Consider the following 26,151-nt stretch of genomic DNA (forward strand, 5'->3'; position numbering starts at 1 on the left):
TTTGTTTTTGTTGTTTTTTTTTTGTCTGATTTATGTCGTTCATCTCATGTTTTTGGCGTTTTGTGTTTCCTTTTTTGCCTCGCTTATGTCGTTTGTCCATTTTTTTTTTGTCAATTTGTTTCTCATTTTTGTCTTTCTACTTGTTTTTGTTGTTTTTTTCTCATTTTGTGTTCTGCTTTAGTCGTTTTTTGTCACTTTGTGTCTCGTTTTTGTAATATTTTGTCTCATTTGTGTTGTTTTCAGAAGAAAAATTTGACCAACTAACATCTGACCAAAGTAAAGAAGCAGAAATCTGTTGTACTGCTGCTGGGCTGAAGCTACAACTGAATGAAAAATCAACTTTTTTGACTTTTTTTTTTTCCACTCAGGCTGTTGAGCAGCTCAACATTAAGACCAAGAGTTTTAAGGATCTGCTGACTGATGAACCCTTCACCAGAAAGGATCTCATCACGCTCCAGGTGGGTTTTTGCTTTATCTATTAAAGTTTTGCATATACTGTGATATGAGTCATGAGTTTTACTGGTAAGGGTAATTTTTGCATTTCGTTTCCACTGGCAAGAAAATGTTGATGTGATATTTGCTGCAATCTGTACCAAACAAACTCGTTCCCTCGTGTTTGGAGAAAATTATTTGTTTTTTGTCTCTTTAGCAACTAGGGCTGGCCCGAATAGTGGTTTCTGGCCTTCGAATATTCGGGCCCTATTAAAGACGAATATCCGGATATTCGTTCCGCCCCGTAACGTCCAACCGGGGAGGGGGGAGGTGGCGGAGACAGCCCGAATTGTCGGATCCATTCGTCTGGTCTCCTGGGTCCACATTTTGCCCTCGTTTAGTCTTTAGTTAAACTGAAGAATTCCCAAACACCGGTCTTCAGCATCTTGTCTTGTGTTTATGCAACGAAGCGAAGCGTGACTTCAGAGTCTGCAGCCACCCGGCCATTCGGGTGGTGTTTACAAACACAAATGGAGGAGCCGAAGAACACGGCGGGATGAGCCGATGTGGGCCGAAGGCGGAGGGAAGACAGTAATGCTGCATATTCTTTCCGCCCGGTGACGTCCGAAGGGGCGGGGGCGAATATTCGGATACCAAATTAATATCCGGATAGTGCAGTAGCGAACGAATATTCGGATATTTGGGTCCAGCCCTATTAGCAACACAATGCTTCATTTACAGCAGAGGTGTTAAACATAAGCATGCGGGCCGTGGGCCAAAACCGGCCCGCCAGAGGGTCCAGTCCGGCCCACAGGACGACTTTGTAAAGCATAAAAAGTGGTTTTAAATCTAACCGTGACATTAAATCTGTCTCCGTAGGACCCCACAAACCTCGACAAATTCAATGTTTCAAACTTCTTCCATGTAAAAAACAACCTGAAAGTGTTGGATCCAGGTGAGTTACCCGTTTGTTTTCTCTTATTAGCTAATTTTGATTTGATTTTAATTAGCTATTTTTGATAGGAAATTATGCTTTATTTGTCAAATTCTAATCGGGAATACAGAAAAAAATTCTAATTCTGACACGTTTCAGATGAGGAAAAGGCCAAACAAGACCCGGCCTACCACCTGAAGACCACCAATCTGGAGACCAGGGAGACTTTAGCTGAGCTCTACAAAGACTACAAAGGGGATGAGCTGCTGGCGTCCACCATGAAGGAGCCACAGGCCAAGAAGACGGACAAACTGAACGCTGTGAGTAAAAACGTCGTGATGCTGCAGAGATCAGTGGCATATGTTTACAGGAACGGACATTTCAGTAGCCTACCTGCACTCTCTTCATGTTATGTGGCAGGAAGATGAGCATATCTACATTTTCGGGCAAGAGTGAACTCCCGGTTTTCTTCACAGTGTAGCCAGGCTCAGAGAAAACACGCACAGGCATTATTTGGCTGTTAATGCCCGTTTAGGATAGCAAGGCAAGGAGAGATTTGACTATTCGAATCTCAAAATAAATATTCAGATACCACCTCAGTGACCGGATATTCGGGTCCAGCCCTAACAAACAAACATACCCAGATCGTCACATAACTCTGCTGTGGGACTTGGCGGAGTGAAAAGTCAATGGAAGTTCCTAATTTTGCTAGAATGTTTCTCCACTCGCTTGAGGTTGACATTTTCAAAGAAGAGTTAATGTGAGTGAAAACGCCTTTTCTGATTAGATTCTGCAGACAATTAAGTCATAGAACATTTTCTGCATGTTTCGTTGTCTTGAATCACGGCTGACATGAAAGAATAGTTACAACTTTCGAGATTGAAACAAATTCCTGAAATTTCCCTCCATTTTTCTTTCATAAAGATGGCCAACATTTTGTTCGTTTCTTCTTCTTTGAGGCTTTTGAGTGGCTGTTTTCATCTTCTTTACTTAGTACAGCATGTGTAACCTACACTACTGTTCAAAAGTTTTTGGGTCACGTAGAGAATTTCATGTTTTCCATGAAAACTCACTTTTATTCATGTGCTAACATAACTGCACAAGGGTTTTCTAATCATCAATGAGCCTTTTAACACCATTAGCTAACACAATGTAGCATTAGAACACAGGAGTGATGGTTGCTGGAAATGTTCAAAATGTTTCAAAATAAGGGCCCAAACTTTTAAATGGTAGTGAAGCTGATTTCACCACCTGCTGTAGACACTATACAGTCTGGTTTATTTCCTCTGTGCAGTTTCTCTTTGGCAAGTTTCAGTAGTTGTTTTGTTTTTTTTTTTTCAAATTTGCTCAACAATTATACGGAAACACGACCGTAGAAATGATTTGAAATAGAAAACATATGCAGACAGACTTGATGTTTTCCTTTAAAGTCAGTAGGAAGCTGCTGGTTGAGATGTCCTCTTATCTCTTGATTGAAACTCTTGATTTGAAAAGTTCAGCAAATAAGATTTTTCCTGTCCTTGAATATGGTGATTTAACAAAAGAGTCCCGACCAAATGTCCATTTACTGGCTTTCAGTTATACCACATGTCGTTAGTTTTTCTGTTAGAACATTTTGTGAGGAAGAGGCCACATTTAAACAGTTTTCTGAGCGCCTTACAGAATAAATGATGTGATTATTCTCAGAGATATTGTGATATGAGTCATGAGTTTTACTGGGAAGGGTAATTTTTGCATTTCGTTTCCACTGGCAAGAAAATGTTGATGTGATATTTGCTGCAATCTGTACCCAACAAACTCGTTTCCTCGTGTTTGGAGAAAACGATTTGTTTGCTGAGGCGTCTCTTTAGCAACACGTAGATTGTAAATTTGTAAAACTATAAATTTAAAATAATTTCTAGACCATGACAAGTTGTTGTGATCATAAAGCAAAGTAGTAGATTGTTCTTCTGTTGTTTTGTGCCTCATTTTTATAATATTTTGACCTGTTTCTGTTGTTTTTCATCTTGTTTGTTGTCTGATTTTTGTCGTTTGTCTCATGTTTTTGTCGTTTTGTGTTTCCTTTTTTGTCTCGCTTGTGTTTTTTGGCTCATTTTTGTCATTTGTCACTTTTCTTTGTCGCTTTGTAACTTAATTTTTGTCTAATTTTTTGTCCCTTTTTTTTGTTTTGTTTCATGTCTTTTGTCATTTTGTGTCTAATTTTTGTCATATTTCGTCTTGGTTTTTTTTTTTTTTTATCTTTTTGTCATTTTGTGTTTTTATTTTGTCTCGCTTGTGTCATTTGTCCATTTTTTTTTTGTCGCTTTCTAACCTTTTTTTTGTCTCTTTTTTTTTTTTTTGTGTCGTTTGTCTCATTTTTGTCGTTTGTGCCTTTTTTTTTACCTGCATCAAAACATTGCAGCGCCTGTAATTTGAATATTGCACTTGACTATATTATTATTTTAATAATATTTCGATTTATTTGCTCTATTTCTAAGGTAAATACAGTGTATTTATAGATGCTTTTTAAGGAATTACTCATTAAACATGAGTTGTTGTTTTTGTTTGTGCTGCTGCAGCACAAAGTGTAGGTTTTATTTTGTACACAGGAGGGAGCCAAACAATTGGTAATAACCAGACCGCTTTGTTGGCAACAAGACAAACAGCTGCATCCAGAAACAGAACAAAGAATGTCTACAGAGATGTGAGGAAGAGAAATAATATGTCACATTTACTGTGCTGGAATTTAAGCAGAAGACAAAACAAAAAAAACAAATATCCTATCCCAATAACAGTCTGAACATTAATGAAAGAGAACACCTTTAATAGATATTTAAATATGCAGCATTTGTATCATTTTCATTTAAAATATCTCCTGGATTTGTGCTGTAGCTTTCCTGCGTTGCTGCTCTTAGTGATCATAAAAGAGGTTTAACTGCAGGGGGAACAAACACACCGACATGTAACAAAGAAGGTCATCCATGGACATGTTACCGCCGCCACCGTGTCCTTGAATCAACGCAGAGATGAAGTCTGGTTCAGTCTGAACTGCATCTAAACCGTCTTTCTTATCAGCCCTGTTTTGATGCTAGACGGCGTCTGTTTTTTTTCTTTTTTACGCCAGAGCGTTTCCTCGGCTGCTCTCGGGTTCATCGTCGAGGTGACGCTCTGACAGCATCTGAGGGAGCGGGAATTATAGGTCAGGCAAGGTAAAGTCTGTGCTTTCATGCGCCTTCACAAGAACTGGAGCAGAAGATCGCTGAAGCAGGACTATGGAGGAGACTTTGAAATCCACTTTCGCTCCTTTCATCTTTGCTGAGTTGTTGTCGCTCTCTTGACTTGAATAACTCGCCCCCGTCTCGCTGCATTGTTTGTTTATTTGTATATTAATGAATGTACTATCTCATAATAGTTTACACAAGACTACTGTGAAAAGGGCAGACAAATGTAAAAGAAACACATACAGATTAACAGACGTATAAAAACAATATATTAAAACAACAACATTGATGATAAAGTAATCCTTCCTGGGTTAAACGTAGCCTAATGTGCTAATATTTTAGTAAAGTGCTTCCAAAACGTGCCTGTTCTGAAAGTTTTATTGTTTGTCAGCCATGCCTTATACCAGAGGTGTCAAACATAAGGCCCGCGGGTCAAAAGCGGCCCTCCAGAGGGTCCAATCCGGCCAGTGGAATGACTTTACAAAGTGTAAAAATTACAGAAAATGAGTCCTTCCTGTGAAAACATTTAAAGACACTGAACATTGTGCGATATAATGTCAGTCAGCAGCTTCAGTACGACTGTTTGGTTGAACCCTATTGCTGATGCACCGACACAACTTTTATGTATTAACTTTCTACATAATTTAACCTTCTTCCTTAATAGTTCCCATTTTAGTTTGTGTGGTTGTCAGGATTACTACACAGATGTTGGAAATTAATGGGAATTTAATAAAACTTGTTGATCTTGACAAGTTGTAAAATGCTCTATTGTTCAGTTTCATTTTGGCGTTTTTTGGCCTTGCTTTGGTCGTTTGTTTTTTTTGTCGCTTTGTGTCTGGTTTTTGTAATATTTTGTCTTGTTTCTTTGTCGTTTGTCTTATGTTTTTGTTGTTTTTGTGTTTCCTTTATCTCTCGTTTTTGTCATTGTCCTTTTTGTCTCTCTTTTGTCCATTTTGCCCATTTTTTTGGCGCTTTGTCTCAAAATTATGAATGAACACATGAAATTATGTAGTAAACAAGAAAGTGTGTTATAAGTCAAAAGATGTTTGATATTTTAGATTCTTCAAAGTGTATCCAAAACTTTTGATTGGAAATGTACACATTAAGCAGGATTGTGGTGTATTTTACTATTCAAAAAATGAATTTTACTGTAATTTACACTGAAAAAACCCTCCTTAAAGGTGTTTAATTATGCAGTGGAAGGCATGTCTCCGAGCTTGGGTGGGGGGTCTGCTGCTCTTCATCACACAGAAGGCTGCAGAGGCTGTCATTAAGCTGGTTTACACATGATGCAGCACTTAGCGCGAATGAGACGGCCGGCCAAGCTGGAGCGAGGCGCGGTGGAGTAGAAAACTATTCTTCAGCTGCAGGATGAAGCTTCAGGACTGTTTAATGAGGAAAAATCTGCCTCAGAGCGGAAAACCTGCTTGGTATAAACAGCTAAATCTGGGTTTCACAACGAGTATGAACGTCCGCTGAGGGCTCGGAGTGATAATTGTTTTTGCTAATTTGGCTGCTTTTCAGATGCTCCATTAAATAGTTACCCCACAACCAAATATATGCAAGTTATTGTGACATAATAATGAGGAAAAGCAGCAAATCCTCTCATTTGGGAAGCTGGAATCAGTCGATTGTTTTCAGTATTGTTGTTTTTTTTTATTGTTTGGCGTAATTGCATGAGCAGAATTATTATTTTAGACATAATTATTACAGATTAGAGATGCAGGATATTAGAATTATGCTGATGTCCAACATGCAGATATTTTCCAACTCATTTTGGGAGATATTTTGGACTTTTTTTCCACCTATGTGCAGAAAAAAATCAGGTTTCTCCTGTGGTGGATTGAATTTCTTCATGCTCTTCTTCTCCTTTTTCATGTTCTTCTTCGTCTTCATGTTCTTCGTTTTCCTGTTCTTCTTCTTCATTGTTTTCTTCATATTGTTCTTCATGTTCTTCCTCTTCTTTATTTTCCTCTTCTTGTTCTTCTTCCTCTTCATGTTGTTTCTCTTCTTCTTCATGGTCCTCTTTATCTCCTTTATGTTCTTTTTTCTCTTCTTCATGTTGTTCTTCCTCTTGATGTCCTTCTTTGTCTTCATGTTCTTCCTCTTCATGGTCTTCTTCCTCTTCTTCATGTTCTTTCTCTTGTTCCTCATCTTGTTGTTCTTTTTCATGTTCTTCTTTGCTTCCATGTTCTTCGTCATCTTCTCTTATCACGATGGCCCACTGGCAGATGCAGACGTAAATTTCAATACTCTTTAAATCTGACAAAATAAGAAAACCTCATAAAAATATCTTCATTTATGTTGTCATTTTGAAAACAAGGGTGTACAGAGTGCTTTGACAGACGAAGCCAAACCAGGACACCCAGAAGGCAACTTAGCAACAATTAAGATAAAGTTGAAACAAGGAGATGCAAACAGATGCAAAATTGCAAAATGTCAGCATTAATCAAGTCTCCGCGATCTACAAGCGCATCCAAAGGAACCGAGCCAAAGAGACTTCAGAGAAACAAGATGAGCTCCACGGAATTATTTAACAAGTTCAAACACCGAGGTTAAGACCCTACGGCTGCGTCTAGTATGTAAATTTACCTGAGGGAGACACAAATCCCCCTGGAGATTTTCAGCTTACATGTAAAACGGGTCGTATTGATTTTTGTGTAGCGTTTTCAAGCAAAACCGTAATTTTTTTTTTTAGCCTATTGGCATTTTTCTGCCATTATTACACTTGAAAAAACCTCAAATAATGAACCACAAAAGCTGGCAAAACTAAAAATCTTGATTAAAACCAAATTTTTCTATAGAATTCAAATGAATCTCTTCCTATATTTTCTTCTATAGTCTGGCAGATTTTTTCTTTCTCACTGTTGCCAAGAGCTGCTGAGAGGGAAGCTTTTGTTGGGTTTCCGTCTATAATCTAATATTCTGAGGTAAGTGTCCTGAGATGACTTCAGCCCTGAATGGACGCTATGTGAATCACATTGAATTAAATTGAATGTACAACCCGTTCCGTCGGTCACATAAGGATAATGCCGCAGCCCCCATGCTCTGATGAAAACCCTGAGACTTGAGAATTTATTTCTTTAGGTCAGACAGCATCAGATTAACTCGTTGTGTCAGTGTCATTTGATCGGAGTTGTACCCATGCCAAGATTTCTGCCGCTCGCAACGCTTTTCTGTCTGTACTTTTATGCATTTAAAGAGGCAGTCTTAAAATATCCAACATCATCAAAGCTTGCAATTATAAGAAAAGAATCATTTTTAGTTGTGAGGTATTTAAAAAATAGTCACCAAAATAACACCATTTACGAACCAGAAACCGGTTCTTCCTCCTCTTCATGTTCTTCACATTCTTCTTCATCTTCTTTCTCGCATTCTTCTTCTTCATCTTCGTGTTCTTCTGTCTTCGTGTTGTTCTTCATCTTCATGTTCTTCATGTTCTTCTGTCTTCTTCATGTTATTTGTCTTCATGTTCTTCTTCTTCATGTTCTTCTACTTCTTCATGTTCTTCTCTGTCTTCTTCATGTTATTTGTCATCATGTTCTTCTACCTCTTCATGTTTTTTTCTGTCTTTATTTGTCTTCATGTTCTTCTTCATGTTCTTCTACCTCTTCATGTTCTTCTCTGTCTTCTTCATGTTATTTGTCTTCATGTTCTTCGTCACGTTCTTCTACCTCTTCATGTTCTTCTGTCTTCTTCATGTTATTTGTCTTCATGTTCTTCTACCTCTTCATGTTCTTCTCTGTCTTCTTCACGTTATTTGTCTTCATGTTCTTCTTCATCTTCATGTTCTTCTACATCTTTATGCTCTTCTTCATGGTGTGTTCAAGTTCTTCTATGTCATGTTTATCTTCATGTTCTTCATCGTTTTCTTCACGTTCTTTTTTTAATCTCCTATATGGTTTCTTTTTTCTTCATGATCTCTTTTTACTGCTTCAGATTCTTCTTCTTTATGTTCTTCATCGTCTTCATGTTCTTCTTTGTCTTTGTTTTGTCTTCATGTTCTTCTTCGTCGTCATGTTCTTGTCCTTCATGCTCTTCTTCGTCGTCTTCTTCCTCTTCATGTTCTTCTTCATGTTCATGTTTTTCTTCATCTATATGTTCTTCCTCTTCATGTTCTTCTTCATGTTCTTCATTTTTTCTTCATCTATATGTTCTTCCTCTTCATGTTCTTCATTTTTTCTTCATCTATATGTTCTTCCTCTTCATGTTCTTCTACATGTTCTTCATTTTTTCTTCATCTATATGTTCTTCCTCTTCATGTTCTTCATTTTTTCTTCATCTATATGTTCTTCCTCTTCATGTTCTTCTACATGTTCTTCATTTTTCTTCATCTATATGTTCTTCCTCTTCATGTTCTTCATTTTTTCTTCATCTATATGTTCTTCCTCTTCATGTTCTTCTACATGTTCTTCATTTTTTCTTCATCTATATGTTCTTCCTCTTCATGTTCTTCATGTTCTTCATTTTTTCTTCATCTATATGTTCTTCCTCTTCATGTTCTTCATCTTCTTCGACTTGACTAGTCATGTGTGCTTCTTTTTCTATCAAGCATCGAGATATCTCAAAAAAATGGCAAAATAACACAATTTACCAGCCAGAAACTGTAAAAAAAAAAAAAAAAACAGAAATGATTCAATCAGACGTGCTTTTCCATTGAGAATAATACCCAAATCTAAGCTCAACAAGGCGATATTTCATTAAAACCATTTTATTCTAATTGTCTCATTTAGAAATTTGCTCAAAAATAAACAATTTGCACCAGATTCTGTGGGGGAAAAAACTAAAAATTAGGTGCTATTTGATCCAAACAACAAGATATAATAAATTCACCTGTGATCAACATTCACATAATAAAAATGAATTGATTTTTTTATTTTTTTTGCTAAACTGCAGCAGAGCAGATGGTAGACGAATATGTAAACAAATTAAAAACGTTAATTGGAAAATATTTATAGTATATTGAGCAGCCATCTTTTTTTGTTCAGTATTGGCAACAAAATTTTGCGCATGTTTGTTTCAGTTTTTTTTAAATTTTTGTGGTAAAATATTTAGTATGTGAAATCACTATTTATTTCCAGTACTCGTGGCTACTTGAACAAAGGTTTTCAATTTCTTTCGGTTTTTAAATAATAAAAAAAATCTTTTTTGTGGTTTAGGCCATTGTACCTTTTGTCAAACTGCACAAAAACACTTCAGAGTTCTCTCTACATCTAGACACGGTTGTTCTGCTTCCATAGAGGTGCAGGACTTTATATAGCAGTGAAAATGAGTCCACAGTGAGGGAAAATGTGATGAGACACCTGGAAACTGCTTGGAGTTCGGAAGGTTGGAAAGTTTGTTTATCAGTGCGACTTAACGGTTGTCGTTCGTCTCTTTGTTTCCTCAGGCTCACTACTCCACAGGAAGAGTTTCCGCCTCCTTCACATCCACGGCCATGACTCCTTCAACGACACATGAAGCAGGCAAGTAAACATCATGCAACAAAAAGAAAAAGCGGAAACAAAACAGATTCACTGCAGAAATCAACATTCATCTCTTCTTGCTGTTGCTTTAAACTCTGATTCATCCAGGGATGACTTCTTTGTCTTCCTGTTGTTCTTCCACCTATTCATGTCCTTCTTCTTTGTCTTCATAGCCTAGCCGCGCTAGACAACCCACGGCAACGAATTTAATTCTCTGCCAGGGTGGGTCTAGTTACCCTCGGTAAGCCTCGAGGTTGGATTCTCCTAAAACTGGCCGACGAATCACCATGAAGTGTAGAGTCAGAAGGCGGGTGTAACTAAGTGACGACAGAGGCGCGACGATTCTGACAGAAACAACCGGAAACAACTAGCCTAGCTGTGCTAGACAACCCACGGCAACGAATTTAATTCTCTGCCAGGGTCGACAACAAAAACGACAACAATCGTTGAGCTCCATTAGCACCGACTCTGAATAATCTTTCTGTTAACATGTCTGTAGTATACTTGAGCTTCACCCATTGACTGTATAAATAAGGCTTCACCAAACTCCCGCATCCTCTGATTTCCGGCGCTCTAGGAACTACGTCAGCCTATTTGTTGCGCTGATTGGTTGTATACCTACCCAATTGCTGCAGAGTGATTTGAAAGACAACCTTTTAGCCCGCCTCCCTCCCTGTCGAGAGTTCCTAGACCCTTACGTCTTCAGAGCTGGGTCTAGCGCGGCTAGGCTATTGTCTTTATGTTCTTCTTCTTCATGTTCTTCATCTTCTTTTTTGTTGTTCATGTTCTTCTTCATGTTCTTGTTCTTCTTTGTCTTTATGTTCTTCATGTTCTTTGTTTTCATGTTCTTCTCCATCGTCATGTTGTTCTTCTTGCTCTTCATATTCTTGTTTCTCTTCATGTTCTATCTTCTTTAACTCGTCATGTGTCCTTTTTCTATCAAAGCGCAGCGTCGTGATCGCTGAGTTAAATAGGAGCTGCTCATTTTCGACTGCATTTTCTTCCCCTGTCAGCCTCTGAGCTGCCCCATGGGAGAGATCCTGCTGTTACACAACTGTATAGTAGGTTCAGTACACTTCAGAAGAGGAGGACAATGTTTGGATTTGGTGACCTAGTTCAGAATTCTTAAGGGGGATGACATGTCATGTAGATTTATGTGGATGTAAAATAGAGGCATGACTTATCTGTGGAGCTCTTGTTAAAAGGTATATTCTAGTGTGTGTGAGATACTGTTTTAAGACTGAGACAGTAACTTTTAAAGAAGCTATTTGGATTAAAGATGTTCTCTGGGGAGTAAACACTTGCGCATAAATCTAAATAGCAGCCGGCACTGCGGAGGCATGGAGGGTTTTTAAAGGTCAGCATCTCACCTGCAGCACCGTCAAGCCGAGACTCATAAACAGTCAATAAAACCTTAACCCTCCTGTTGTCTTCATTTACAGGCACCAAAAAAATGTTTCCTTGTCTGAAAAAACTCCAAAATTCAGCAAAAAAAATTCTGCAAAATTCTGAAAATTTGCAAAACCTTCAAGAAGAAAACTCCAATAATTCCTTTCAACTTTTATTTAAAAAATTCCCCCAAATTCACCAAGAAAAGTCTTGTAAATATTTTCAAAAAATGAGTAAAAGTCTTCCTAAAAATATCTAAAGTGATTTTTATATATATATATATATATATATATATATATATATATATATGTGTGTATGTATGTGTGTGTGTATCAGTAAAACCTCTATTTTCTTGAAGAACTTTCCCATAAAAATCTTTATAAATCTTTAAAAAATTTTTGTGAATGTTCTTAAGAAACATTTTTAACATTTCTTTTTATCCACCAAAAATGTTCAAAAATTTCTCAAATGTTGAAAATGTGGACATCAGACCTTTCACTGTGGAAATGTATTTTTTTCCACATTTTCAAACTTTAAAATGAGTCAATTTTGACCCGCAGGGCGACACAAGGGTTGAGATTGTTTTCCAGAAACGGCTGTGCCCGCTTGCTTTTACAGCCACAATCTTAAACGTTTCTTTATCTACGGAGACGCCACAATATAACCGACTCTTTATTTTTCTTTTTTTGTGCTACAGATGCCATCTCAGACGACACGGTGCGCTACCGGTACGTGAAGAAGAAAGGATACGTCCGTCTGCACACCAACAAGGGAGATCTGAATCTGGAGCTGCAGTGCGATAAGGTAAGAACTCACAAATCCACACATAGACGAGAAACGTGAGTAAAAGCAGCTGGGAGGAATAAAGCCAGTTGTGGTATTTAGGAAAAATGCTTTGTTTTTGTGTCTCTCTCATCTTAAGAAGAGATAGGAAGAGTTCAAGTCAGGATATCGCACGTAGCTGTCAGTTTTTTAGTTGTTTTTTTTTTCAGATTTTCGTTGCAGCGCAGAAAGGAAGTTAATTTGATGTCACGCGTCAGGCCTGTTGGTTTCAGTCTGGTGGTGTCAGGAGGATGTTGAAAAGAGCTATAATTTTTTACATTTGGAAAGGCTTCATCTTTATTGTTGGATATTAGCTGAGCTGTCTTGTGAAATGTATGCTATTACAAATGAGGTCTGCTGTTTTTCAGACTCGACTGATTTGATTTAACCCTCGTGTCGTCCTGCGTGTTAATATTGACCCGTTTTAAAATTTGAAAATGTGGAAATAATAATGTATATATTTTCACAGTGAAACCTCTGATGTCCACATTTTCAACATTTTTGGGAAATCTTTGAACATTTTTTGGTTAGATCAAAAGAAATGTTAAAAATTTTAAGAACATTCACAAAAAATCAACCAAAATCCAGTGAATTTAGCTGGATTTTGGTTGATTTTTATGTGAGTGTTCTTAAAGAAAGTATTAGAAGTTTTACTGATATATATGTAATCACTTTAGATATTTTTAGAATTTTTTTGAAAAATTTTTAATCATTTTTTGAAAATATTTACAAGACTTTTCTTACCACATTTGCTAAATTTGGGGGATTTTTTTTTATAGACTTTTAAGGGAAACGTTTAATTTTCTTCCTGAAGGTTTTGCAAATGTTTAGAAATTTTGAGAATTTTTTTGCAGAATTTTTGGATTTTTTTCAGACAAGGAAACAATATTATTTGGTGCCTGTAAATGAAGACAACAGGAGGATTAAATAATGTCGCTGTGACGTCGAGCAGGTGGTGAAATCGTATTTGGCGTGACTCATCCAAAACGCTGAAATAATGCAGAACGTCTCACCGGGTTGCCGAGTTCACGGCCCGTCAGAAATGCGCTTCTTGTGTCCTCTGCTGCTTTTAGGGTTAGACGTGGGGCTCCGGAGAGGCAGCGGGAACTCCAGGAACGCATTTCTGCCCCAGTAACCGACCGGGAGCTCCGTCTGCCTGGCTTCCATTGGCTTCTGAGCCGTCGAATCAGAGTAATGAGGAAGGAAAGTTGCAGCGGTTAGACAACCTGCCCTCAGTGCCCCACATCCTCCTCCTCTTCCTCCTCCCCGGTGGTTTTCTCACAGGAGCTGCAGCTCTATTCGCGGCCTGCTGTTTATGAATTAATGAGCGACGCTTCACTGTCACATACACTCCGAGTCACACAGACCCACCTCCATGTAAAGAGCTTCAGATGCCTCTGACCTCGTTGTCCAGAACTTGAGGAAAATGTCCGACAGCGTGGCCTTTAGCTTCACGTGAAGTCAGAGAAGATGACGGTCTTACATCCAAAAGCACCTTTGATACAGCAGACTGGATTTACCTACGTAGTGATAAAATAGAAGGACCGTTATATTTTTAAATGGATTTGTACGACTGACATGTAAAAATTTTTAGCTATTAATCACTCCACTTTAGTAGGTTTTATGTCTCTTATCCCCTTTTTATTTTTGGCTGATTGCCTGGAATGCAGAGGTCCATAAGCGATATGTGAATCAGGACATATTCTACATTTTTGTCCCCTTTTTTCTGTCTGCGTCAGCAAACATTGTTTCCACGCTGACATCACTGATTGCCGGCAATTTTAGGCACCTAGGCATGTTTCTAAATCAGACTGCATTTTATGCATTCTCGAGCTTCACGCCCCGAAAATGACGCACAAAAAAAACAAAAAACACAGCAACATGCACGCTAAATTAACCACCATTACAGCAGAGCAGCAACAAGTAGCAGAAGAGGCTTGAGAGATATAGATGGATGGCTCTGACGTGGGAGTTTGGGGTTAATAATCCACAGGAAGCACTGGGGGGGAAAAGGAAAAAAAAAAAAAGTGTTTTTTTCCATAGATGCACAAGTAGTCTGTTGTGCCACACAGCTTGTCATTTCACAGCAGTTTTAATGCATTTTTCTCCTGGCAAACATCAATTTTTACGGCTGAAATTGTAAAAGTCAAACCGCTTTTTTGGTGCAGTGGTTCAAAACAATAAGCCTCTTTGTACCGGAGAGCTTTGAAAATCAGAGCCCCAACAGCAAAAATTGAGACGTAGGTGGAAATGAGACCGCCAGAGCTTAGAAGAGCTCGTCACACGGAGAAAAAGCCTGGGAATAAAAATAGGTTTTACGAAAGCATCTGGCGATTCTTGGAAACCACCAGCCGATCGTTGCCGAGGGGGAAAAAACTTGTTTTTTTCTCTCTCTCTCTCTCTCTCTCTCTCTCTCTCTCTCTCTCTCTCTCTCTCTCTCTCTCTCTCTCTCTCTCTCTCTCTCTCTCACACACACACACGGTCAAACACACTCACAGAAGCGCTCCTTAGGGCTGTTGACGTTAACAGTAGACCTGAATGGCGTCACTGTTAAAACCACGCCTCCCGCTCTGGGGACAAAAGCGGTCTTTGTTTCACGGAGTCAAAATTAACTCCTGTCAATAGTAGGTGCTTTGTAATGATTTACAGGACGCCTAAAAGTTTAAATAACCCAGGATACACTTTCAGCAACCTGACACCGGAAGATGAGTAAAAAAAAAATTTGATAAAAAAAGTTACAAAGCAACAAAAAATTGGCATAAAAGAAAAAATTAAGACAAAAGGGAAACACAAGATGACAATAATGAGAAATAAAATGACAAAAATATGATGCAGAAAGTTACAAATTGACAAAAACTAACACAAACGACAAAAACGCTACACAAAACAACGAATATGGCACAACACAAAATGACAGATAAGAAAAAAAACACAAGCAAGACAAAAAAGTGACAAAAAAATGCCAAAGGCAAGAAACAAAAAGACAAAAATGTGAGACAAACAACAAAAGTCAGACAAAAACAAGACAAAATATGACAAAAGCAAGACACAGAATGACAAGAGACAAAAACATATTTAAAAAGTTACAAAACGACAAAGAATGGACAAAAATAACACAAGCGACAAAAACTCTACACAAAACAAAGCATATAGCACAAAACAAACTGACAAAGATAAGACAAAAAATGACAAACGAGAAACAAAAAGACAAAAATGTGAGAAACAAAAGTCAGACAAAAACAAGACAAAATATGACAAACATGAGACACAAAATTACAAAGAGAGGCACAAAATGACAAACATTTTATAAAGTTACAATTGGACAAAAAGAAAACAAAAATAGCACAAACGACGAATAAAGCACAACCCAGGATAAACCTTCAGCTACCTGTTTTTCTGACACCACCAGACGAGTACTAAGCCTCCTCCTGGCTGTGTCAGTAACACGAGGTCGCCCCGGGCAACAGATGAACTCCACTTCATCACAGACTTGTGTAGAGTAAAAACACTTCCTCACAGGTCAGGCAGAGTTGAAAATGTGAGGCTGTGTCTGTTTACGGGATTGTAAAGCTTCATGCTGGAAGCTGAAGTAAAACCTCTGTGGCCTCTATATGCAGCATCTGTCCAGTGGACTCTCTAGAACAAGGATGTAAAACATGAGGGAGGACTTTGCAAAGTGTAAAAATTACAGAGAAGAAATTAACTGCAAATTATTAATGAGTAAAACTGTAAATTAAAAAAAACTTCTAGACCATGACAAGTTGGTTAGATCATGAAGTAAAATACTAGTTTGTGTGCCATTTCTGTCATATTTTGCCTTGCTTTTGTTTGTTTGTTTTTTGTCTTTTTTTGTCAGATTTTTGTTGTTTGTCTCATGTTTTGTTGTTTTGTGTTTCCTCTTTGTAACATTTTGTCTTGTTTTTTATTGGTCTGATTTTTGTGATTTGCTCATGTTTTTGTCATTTCTCAAATTTTCTTATCTGTCTCGTTTTTTGTCTTTGTCATTTTGTGTTTTGCTTTATTTGTTTTGTGTAGCATTATTGTCCCTTTGCGAGGGGTTTTGTCTTGCTTATGTTATTTTTTGTCTTGTTTTCGTCCATTTTTTTGTTGCTTTGTAACTTTTTTTATCAAATTTTTTGTCTTTTTTGATTTGTTTCATGTCATTTCTTTTAATATTGCCATTTTGTGTCTCGTTTTTATAATATTTTGTCTTGTTTTGCTGTATTCTTGTCTTGTTTTTGGTCTGACTTTTGTTGTTTTCTAAACTACAGTGAGTTTGACACCCCCGCTCTAGAGATAAGAGTATAAAGCATCTACTCATCAACACGGCACAAGCAGAGATTTGTGTGTCGTGTTTAGGTTGTGTTCTTACGCTCTAATTTTAAACCTTCCCGTTGAATTCTGTTACGATATAATTGTAGAGCAGCTGATTCTAGTGGCACATTCAGCCCATTCAGTATGTCAGTAACGGGTAAACGGTGCCAACAGCTGAGTATTGTTAACTCACAGTGTTGTTGTGGGTGTTTTTTAAAACAACACGTATCTGCATGCTCTTTCTTCCAGGTTCCCAAAGCTGGTGAGAATTTCATCCGTCTGTGTAAAAAAGGCTACTACAACGGGACCGTCTTCCACAGGTCCATCCGGAATTTCATGGTAAGGAATTTCACCAGACTAAATCGTTCTTTTTTTTTTTTTTTTTTTTTTTTTTTTAAAGCAATTACTGATTAAATACGCTGCTGTTCAAAAGTGTGGGATCATCCAGGCAGTTTAATGTTTTCCATGAAAACTCTCACTTTTATCCATGTGCTAACATAACTGCACAAGGGTTTTCTAATCATCAATGAGCCTTTCAACACCATTAGCTAACACAATGTAGCATTAGAACACAGGAGTGATGGTTGCTGGAAATGTTCCTCTGTACCCCTATGGAGATATTCCATTAAAAATTTCCAGCTAGAATAGTCATTTACCACATCAGCAGTGTCTAGACTGGATTTATGATTCATTTAATGTTATATTCATTGAAAAAAAAATGCTTTTCTTTCAAAAATACGGACATTTCTAAGTGACCCCAAACCTTTGAACGGTGCAGTATATCTGATGCACTCCTCGATGCAGCCGGCTTTCTCAATGTCCCGCCCACAGACTCGTATAGGGTCATGGTCTGAGTGAAAGATTTTTAAGCAAAACAAAACAAAAATGAAGAACAGTAGATTTTTAATTACAGGAGACAAAATGATCAATCTCAATCAGTGTCAGAAGAATCAGAATGCCTTTATTGTCGTTGTATGAGAACAGTGAAATTGAAAGTGCAGTCCTTAAAGTGAATCATAAAATAAATAACAAACAAAAAAAGGGCATTTAAACAAAGGAGGGCGCTGTGATGCTCTGACGTCACTCACATTGTCATTGTACATATTTAGTAATCCTTTACTCTTCATCAAGTTATGAATGTCAGGTTCTCTGATATCACCTGCTGTTAATATGTATTGTTTAATGTATATTGGTTCCAAATATCAGTCTTTCTGGAGTGCCAATAATTGGTATTTGCTCTCAAATAAGGGGCTGAATGTTAGCATGCAAAGTGGGGTTGCTTTGTGTGTGTAAATTTGTATTTTTATTCATTTATCGTCAGGCAGCCTTTAGCAAAGTGTTGATCTCACATGATGTCGGGTTGACAATGAAAATACGATTGAACAGTTGCTGATGGGACATATTTGTGTTTTCTACTTTTCGTCTAGGTCTGCTTCTCAGTTGAGAATACTGTGAGCTACCTCTGGTTTCTTTAGCCTTTTATTACTGGTGTGCACATAAACCAGCACAAAGGCTTCAAACTGCTGCTATTCCACTGTACGGGCTTCACATCCAGAATGACGAGGGGTTAAGAGTTCAGACACATGCGGTAGTCAGGAGGTACTGCTCAAATTGCTCATTAAAATCTTGAAATGAAACCAGAAACAGAAAGCCGATGTTGAGGTGTTAAACCTGCAATTACATGCTCTACACTGTGACATGACTGCAGCATTTTAACTGAAGTTTGCACAGGTTATATTTGCTCAAACAGGACAACAGAAAGAGTGGGATGTAATAAAAGCATTGATTCTGTGCAGATATTTAAGAAAAAGATCTTGTTTTGCCATTTTCTAGAGCTTTAGAATGACAGTCATTACTGGGAATGTTACTGGTTCAGTTCTCATGACAGCCATGCATGTTGTCCAGACTGTGTTGTGCTGGTGAATAAATGTGGTTGATTTAACATTTAGTAATTGTTCTGAATTTAACATCCACCCCAGGTGCTAACTACAGGTCAGCCAGGAGGTGTTCGGCTCCTCTTAATAGGACATGAGCTGCCCAGACATGATTTTGAGGGGTTTCTATTATTTTTCTTCATTTTCATCGTAATGCATCGTCTCTAAAAATTAGGCTATTAAGGAAGTGTGATTCATGGATGAGGGTGACTCATCACTGATCCACTTTAATAAAGATACCGGCATGCCTGCTGTTCTTTCTCTCTGTATGGAAACATGGTGGGGAAGTGTTATAAATTTCAGTCACTTTAGCTGAAAAATCTGGAAAAAAGCAAACTTTTTAATGCAAGCTGCTGTAGAACAAAACAGACAAACGAAATTCTCTTTAGTGCAGAAATCAGGATTTTTTCATCCATATTCTCATCATTCTTATTTTTACTCATTATTGGTTATGTTTTATTATTAGTTATGTGACGATCGGCGTTGGGTCGTCTGTCTGCTGTCTGTTAACAATATTACTCAAAAATGGACTAATGGATTTGGATTCAGGGAAGGCCAGAAATGATACAAGGACCAACTGATTAGATTTTGGCAGTGATGCAGCTTATAGTCTGGATCTTACTACAAATCGACTGTTGGAGACTCACGGGGACTTATCAGTCAGAATTGATACAAGGAACAATTGATTAAATTTTGGGGGAGTTTCTGAGTCCCATCAATTCCCGCCGCCTGCTGCATATTCAGGTCACGTGATTCGGTATCCATACATAACATACACATGATAACACTCACCTGTACTCAACGCAAGTACTTTTCTTGTTAATAAGAGCAATGCTCAGTAAACACTCAATGATGTGCTTTACAAATATTGTATTTTGGGATGGGATCAGTCAGATTTTTTTTTTTTTGTCTATATTCAGCATCTGCTGATGCCATGTCCCAGTTGGATACCATTTTCCTAGATGATATTTCCTTCAAGTATTGTAGATTAGCTGTAGTACCTGGTTGTGCCACAAGATGGAGCTTTTAACTGTCTCATAGCGTAGCCCCCATGTTGGCAAGCAGAGAGCATCTCGAAGGGCACCATGACAAAGTCTTATGTGGTGCTTAATGACCTCTGACTAACATTAATGTTGTAAATCCAGACAAAATAAACCAACATGGTGTTCCAAATCCATAGCAGTGTATGAATCCCTGGTTTTACATTTGTATAATTTGCCCATTGCTTTAAACGACATTAGTAATGTGAGATAAAAATCCAGTGTACTTCAAAAATTATTAAAATTTCCACCATATGTGTTACAGCGGATGTAACAAACATTTTATTCGCTAAATTATTGATATACTTCATATGTTCATATCACTCTTGTCGTGCTGTTCATTGTGTTTACTCATTAACATACTCTTATATAATGCTCTTCACTGCCTCTTTTCCACTTCTGGTTACTTGCTATATTGCTTTTTGTTGTATACGGAGTCCTCGTACTCTGCAATGACGGTAAACTTTAATCTAATCTTTTAAAGGATCAGGCTTATGTTTGTGCCAGTACCAGTAAGTTAAAAACTGCCCTGATTGGCTGTCATTGGTACATCATTGCATGTCATTGGAAAAAGTGTGCTCTTTCAATAGCTACGGTATAATTCACTGGCTGCATCAACCTACTCCTTAGTTTGACGTTTTATTTATTTATTTTGTGAACATAAATGCTTAAAGCTGACGTTATGAGAAATCAGGATAAGCCAGATCTTGCGGGGTTTATACTCTAAAACTGAACATAAATGAGTCACCAGCTTGCTCACAATGTTGATGATATTTTGATTTACCTTCTCTTCTGTTGGAATACTGATATATTTTAATATTTTTCTGCCTCTGAGGTTAGTAAACATAGCTTTATTCTTGGAACTCGCTATTCAGCCGGAGCTTCTTAACGCAGGCTGAGAATTTGAGACGACAGGTCTGTGATCAGCCGCTTCGCCGTGTGTTTCAGAGCCGCCGCTCCCATAATTAAAGTGGCTCTGAGTGGACATCTGGTCTCGAGAGGACCCTTACCTTTCTCCTCCTGTCCCGTGGTTTTCATACACAGTGGCGAACCTTGAATTGTTTATCCGTAATTACTGAGCCACTTACGACTTATCCTCCTTGGCCCGAAAGGAGGGGAAGGTGGCCTTGGAGAGAATAATTTCATAGCAACAAACCCTTTAAAAGTGGGAGCAGAAACATGCTCCCATACAGCAGCTCATCTTGACCTTGTGAACGTAGGGAACATTGTGAAGTGACACTTGGAAGAATTCGACGGTTTTACCTTGAAACGTGAGAGGCCCAGCAGGCTGCAGTGTCACGTTTCAGCCTCAGAAGAACTGTTGAAGTTTCGTACTGCTGGTTGACACGTGAGCTGTCGAGGAACCTGGGACTTGTAGACATCACGCTGCTTTGCTTTCAAAAAATCACCATTCAGAGAACATTCAAAGATGTTCATAAACCCTCAGTAGTGACGCAAATGAGAAAAAAGCATCAAAGCGCTTTTTTCCAATGATGTAGCGTGACATGAAAATACAAGGCGACCGTTTATTTTTTTGGTTTTTAACCCTTAACAATGCTACTACTAAGTGTCTTTCCAAATCTGTGTGACAAAGTGCTTCACAAGGACAGCAAAAAAGAAAAGCGGGCTTTAAAAGAAGACGGGCTGAAACACAGTTTTGTGTATAAAACCAGTCCAGATAGGAGAAGATAACCTGCAATTAGTCCCAAAGGAAATAAAAGAATTTCCTAGATATTGCTCGGAAAACAAAATTACATAAGCACACCATATAGGAGAGTAAAACGAGAGGAGAGTTTTTTTTAAAAGACAAAAAATATGCTAAACTAGACTACATACGAAGTCTGAGTCCTGATTACTTTTTATGACCATAAAACTTCGTTAACGGTCGGCTGCATGATATTCGTTAGTCAACGTTTGTCACTAAAGAACACTGCACAAACATGCTAGACTGATTTTTTCCCAACCACATAAAGATAAAATTTTTTGAGTGTTTCAGAATATACTATTAAAAACAAGTAAATGTGGATAATATGAGCTCTTTAAGTGGTCGATTACAGACTATATAACACCGCAGTGGCGCAATATCCTGTGTCAACTGAAACATTTGAGCAATATCCGCATGTTTTTACTCTTTACCGTCTTCACTCTCTTGTTCTGCCCAAACGGTTTAATGGCAAACAATGCAAAATCCTTAGAAAATAATCAGCTAATGCTTCCTCTGCTGTTGGCGGAGAGTATTTTGCCAGCTACAAAAATAGAAGTACAAGCATACAGGGGCCTCCTCATCAAAACTTTGCTCCTGGTTGAAACCTCCGGCTCTTAAAACAAGAAAGAAATGCACAGAACGGTAGCAGCAGTCAGAGGGAAGGTTGAGCCCAACAATGAACAATGGAGGCCAGTATCCTGGAAAGAAGTACGGGCAACATGACTCCATGACTCGGGTGTGTGACCACAGAAAATACTGTTTTGTTAATTGTTTAGTCTTTCACATGGCAGAAACATAGAAAAGCAGCTATATTCACACGTTTTCAGAGGTTGGCCTGACAGTCTAAAAGCTTTGGAATAATCAATTTAGTGTTATATGGGACAAGAAACAGCAAATAAATGATTGTTCAGTCATTGAAGTAACTGCAAATGAACAAAAAATGGTTTTAAAAGATTATTATCCAATAGTTTCAGCTTTAATTTGAAGGGTTAATTGAGTCATTTTGTAGAGGTTAAACACTGGAAAATAAGAATCACATTGGGAAAAGTTGAAGGAAACACTATAATTTGAAAAAACAAAAGGTTTCACGTTTTTTGAGTTTATTTTTGACTTTTAGAAAAGAGTTAATTCTCTTTCTGAAAGATGGAATCACCTTTTCAGATTTGGGTTTGCTAAAAATTGATTAAACCTGGAATCAAAATGTACTTTGTTTTCCGAATGCTCATAGTTGTTGCTAATGTTGAAAAAAAAATTACTGACTCTAGATATGGAACTACTTACGCAACCATTCAAAAGTTTGGGGTCACTTAGAAAAGTTCTTATTTTTAAAAGAAATGGAGTTTTTTCTATGAAGATAACATTAAGTTAATCAGACATAAAGTCTACTCATTGTTAATGTGGTAAATGACTATTCTAGCTGGAAACGGCTGATTTAGTTGACTTGAGACTTGGACTTTCTAACACTTGAATCTTAGGACACTTCATACTTGTTTTGACAGACTTAGGACTTGGACTCGACTTGATTGACTTTGACTAAAGGCTTGATTTTGACTTGTCTGAAAGGATGTGGATTTTTCTCTCAAATATCTCACAGTGGGCTGCTCGGCTTATTTTTTTGGAAAAAATGTAATATCTTGGCAAAAAATCATCCCCTGGTAGTGACTGAGGGCTCATTTCAACCGCAATATACTTGGGAATACATCTAAAAAGATATCTTTAAATTATATTACAAAGTTAAGGCTGCAGGGAGATTTTTCTAGACATAAGTGTAGGGTTCCACCGATGGAATTTGGTGATTAAACGTAAATTTGAAAGGCGAGACATGATATTGCCTTAAAATGTTTTATTAACTAATTCTATGCAGAGTAAATGACTACTTTACAAAAAACATAACAGTGAAACATGAAGTCTAAACTGGAAAAATCTACCAAATTTCAAGAATTTTTAATGAAATCTGCCCTAAATTGATGCCTTAAATGACCATTTTCAAAATTTGAAGGCAGTTGTTACACTTAGACATCTAGAAGTCTTTTTATACTGCAAAGTATGTGTATATTAGAAGTACTACTTACAATTTCGATACATACGTGTTAACATCAATCGCTCAAGGTCCACACAGGGAAACTTAGACCTTCTTCAGTAAAATTTGATCTGTGAGAGTTGTCATAAGCCAGATTTTCTGACACTTGTATTTTTCAACACCTGACATCCTATTCTTTCAGAAAATATATACTTTCCCATATCTGGCTTATGGCAAGTGAAAATATTCTGGGTGGTACATGAAAATAGTCTCAGAAAAAAAAGTGAAAATTTACTATATTTTTTCAAACTTTGCAGAAATCTTCTAAATTTAAGCAATTAAGAAAATTTGGAGCAGGTAAACCTGAATATTGTTAAAATCTCAGGTAAAAATGATTAATTTCTCAAAAAGAAATGGAATGAAAAGCTCAAATATCAGTTTTTTTACGCCTGTGGAATGTGCCATTTCCTGAGATTCAAACTAGCCTAACCTTTTAAAGAATAGACCGTTTGACTTGATTTTTTTTTGTTGTTGTTGTTGTTGTTGAACTGGATTTTTATTCTACTATAAGAAAAACAAAAATAAAAGCAATTTGGAGGGGGTCAAATTTTCTAGATTTCCAGGTCCCAGCCCACTGTGTATCTGACCTAAATATCTTTAAACTTAAAAAGAGTCTTGATTGATTCTCCTGACTTGAGACTTGGCCTCACCAAGCAGCTGATTGTTAATGGAATATCTCCATAGGGGTACAGAGGAACATTTCCAGCAACCATCACTCCTGTGTTCTAATGCTACATTGTGTTAGCTAATGGTGTTGAAAGGCTCATTGATGATTAGAAAACTCTTGTGCAGTTATGTTAGCACATGAATGAAAGTGTGAGTTTTCATGGAAAACATGAAATTGTCGGAGTGACCCAAAAAATTTCAACAGTAGTGTATATTTGTAATTTTGTTGCATACTTGCTTCCCTTCTGCTCTGTGTCGACACGTCCTGCAGTTCAATCTAAAAGTCCAAATTTTTTTAAATTTTTTTTTGACGTCACAAACATTTAACTCGCATTAATATTCAAATGATTTTGGGTTAGTCTATCACTTTAACATGAGTAGGGTGGCTAATATTTATATTCATTACAGATTACTCATGTTTTCTTCAGTTACTGTGTATTTTAGTATGTAAACAAAGACAACAAAACCATTGCAAGTTCCCAAGGCCAAAGAGGCATTTATGTTTGCTTATACAGTCCTGACAGACCGCAGAAAGCAGCAAATATTCTTTTTTTTTTTTTTAAATAAATAAATTAGCTGCTGTAATTGTTCACTAGTTTTCTAATTTCATTGCCACACTTAAGCTTGACTCTGTTTTGTGCCCGGACAGCATGAAACATGGCCAATACCAGCTGATATGAAAAAAATAATTTACAACTTGCCTGATTGACAGCAAGTTCTGAAGATCTTTCTCCATTTTTCTGTCATAAATGGACCAAGTTTGTTGGGAATAAATGGTTTTGTGTCTCTCTTCAGCCTTCTGAAGATGCTATGCAGTCTAGTTCATTCACTCCAAACCCAATTAAGGTTTTATATTTTTTGCAACATTTCAGAAGTTTGCCTCAGATGGATTTCTTTGACAGTGAAATGGAAACTCGTACGTCAACCAACCCTAACCTTAAGTCTTTTCGTTTGTCTCCAGATTCAAGGAGGAGACCCCACAGGCACCGGCACAGGTAAGATGAGCGCTGCACTTAAACTACATTTCTGAATTACATAACCACCCCTCTGTTGAATTATTAATAGTTCCTTTTTGGAAGCTTTGCGTAAATACTGCTCGCAAGTCAAAGAGTGTAGCTAAATTTACCCCGCCGAGGCACATGGGAGCACACACAGTCGCACAAAGACGGAGATGATGCCGATGGGAGAGGGTCGGGTACAAGATGGGGGGGCTGTGGTGAACAACCAGTCATGCAGCCTGTGGTGTAATTTTCCTCATTTTGAAGCCTGGTTTATAAGGCAGCTCGGTGTAATTGACTGCTAGGCCGCATGCAGTTAATTTCCTGCCTCCGTGTCGTCCTGTGCTGCTGCTGCTGTGAGAGTTTCTGCAGCACAAAGTGAGCTTTATGTCCATCGGCTTCTCTATGCAAAACGCATCCAGCATGACAGATTTATGAAGGTGCAGAATTTCTGGCCTGTGGGTGAAAATTCTCATCACCTGGACCGAACGGCGTGTGCACACAAACCCAATAACAGAGCCTTTAACCGGCTGTACACTGCACAAACTCAAAATCTTACCAAGTCTATTTTTCTTATTTTTAATCAAAACATCTCATCTCACTTAAGATAGATTCACTTACCAAGTGGCATTCCAGCAAGATGGAGGGACTTGTTTTAAGACAATGCATCTTAAATATCTTTTAAGTCAAACAATCTTGAAATTGTCTTGTTTTGACCCTCGTGTCATCCTGTTGGTCAAGTTGACTCATTTTAAAGTTTAAAAATGTGGGGAAAAAATATATTTTTACAGAGAAGTCTTACACGTTTTCCAAAATTTTGGGGAAATTTTTGAACATTTTTTGGTGAAAATAAAGAAATAATTTTAAGAATGTTTCTTTAAGAACATGCAGAAAAAAATTAACCAAAATCCAGTGAAATTTGCTGGATTTTGGTTAATTTTTTTTAATGTTCTTGAAGAAAATATTAGAACTTTTACTGATATATATACATAATCACTTTTTGTAGGATTTTTGAAAGATATTCATTTTTTGAAAATATGTACAATTTTTATATTTTTTATTTCTTGCCAAATTTGGGGATTTTTTAAAAATATTTTTGAAGGGAAGCTTTTAAGGAATTTTCTTCCTGAAGATTTTGCAATTTTATAAATTTGGGGAATTCTTTGCTGAAT

The 26,151-nt window shown here is 37.5% G+C and overlaps 1 protein-coding gene across 1 annotated transcript in view; it reads left to right on the top strand.

Moving 5' to 3' along the window:
* The window catches only part of ppil2 (peptidylprolyl isomerase (cyclophilin)-like 2), a 50,147-nt gene that overhangs the window by 4,404 nt on the left and 19,592 nt on the right, over nt 1-26,151 (top strand). The window contains exons 8-14 of the mRNA XM_051951037.1: nt 369-458; nt 1,312-1,387; nt 1,526-1,686; nt 9,956-10,031; nt 12,118-12,224; nt 16,806-16,895; nt 24,943-24,976. Coding sequence (XP_051806997.1) covers nt 369-458; nt 1,312-1,387; nt 1,526-1,686; nt 9,956-10,031; nt 12,118-12,224; nt 16,806-16,895; nt 24,943-24,976 — 634 coding nt within the window. The remainder of the gene's footprint in view (nt 1-368; nt 459-1,311; nt 1,388-1,525; nt 1,687-9,955; nt 10,032-12,117; nt 12,225-16,805; nt 16,896-24,942; nt 24,977-26,151) is intronic.

This window comes from Acanthochromis polyacanthus, chromosome 7 (genome assembly GCF_021347895.1).
Source record: "Acanthochromis polyacanthus isolate Apoly-LR-REF ecotype Palm Island chromosome 7, KAUST_Apoly_ChrSc, whole genome shotgun sequence".
NCBI classification, from domain to species: domain Eukaryota; kingdom Metazoa; phylum Chordata; class Actinopteri; family Pomacentridae; genus Acanthochromis; species Acanthochromis polyacanthus.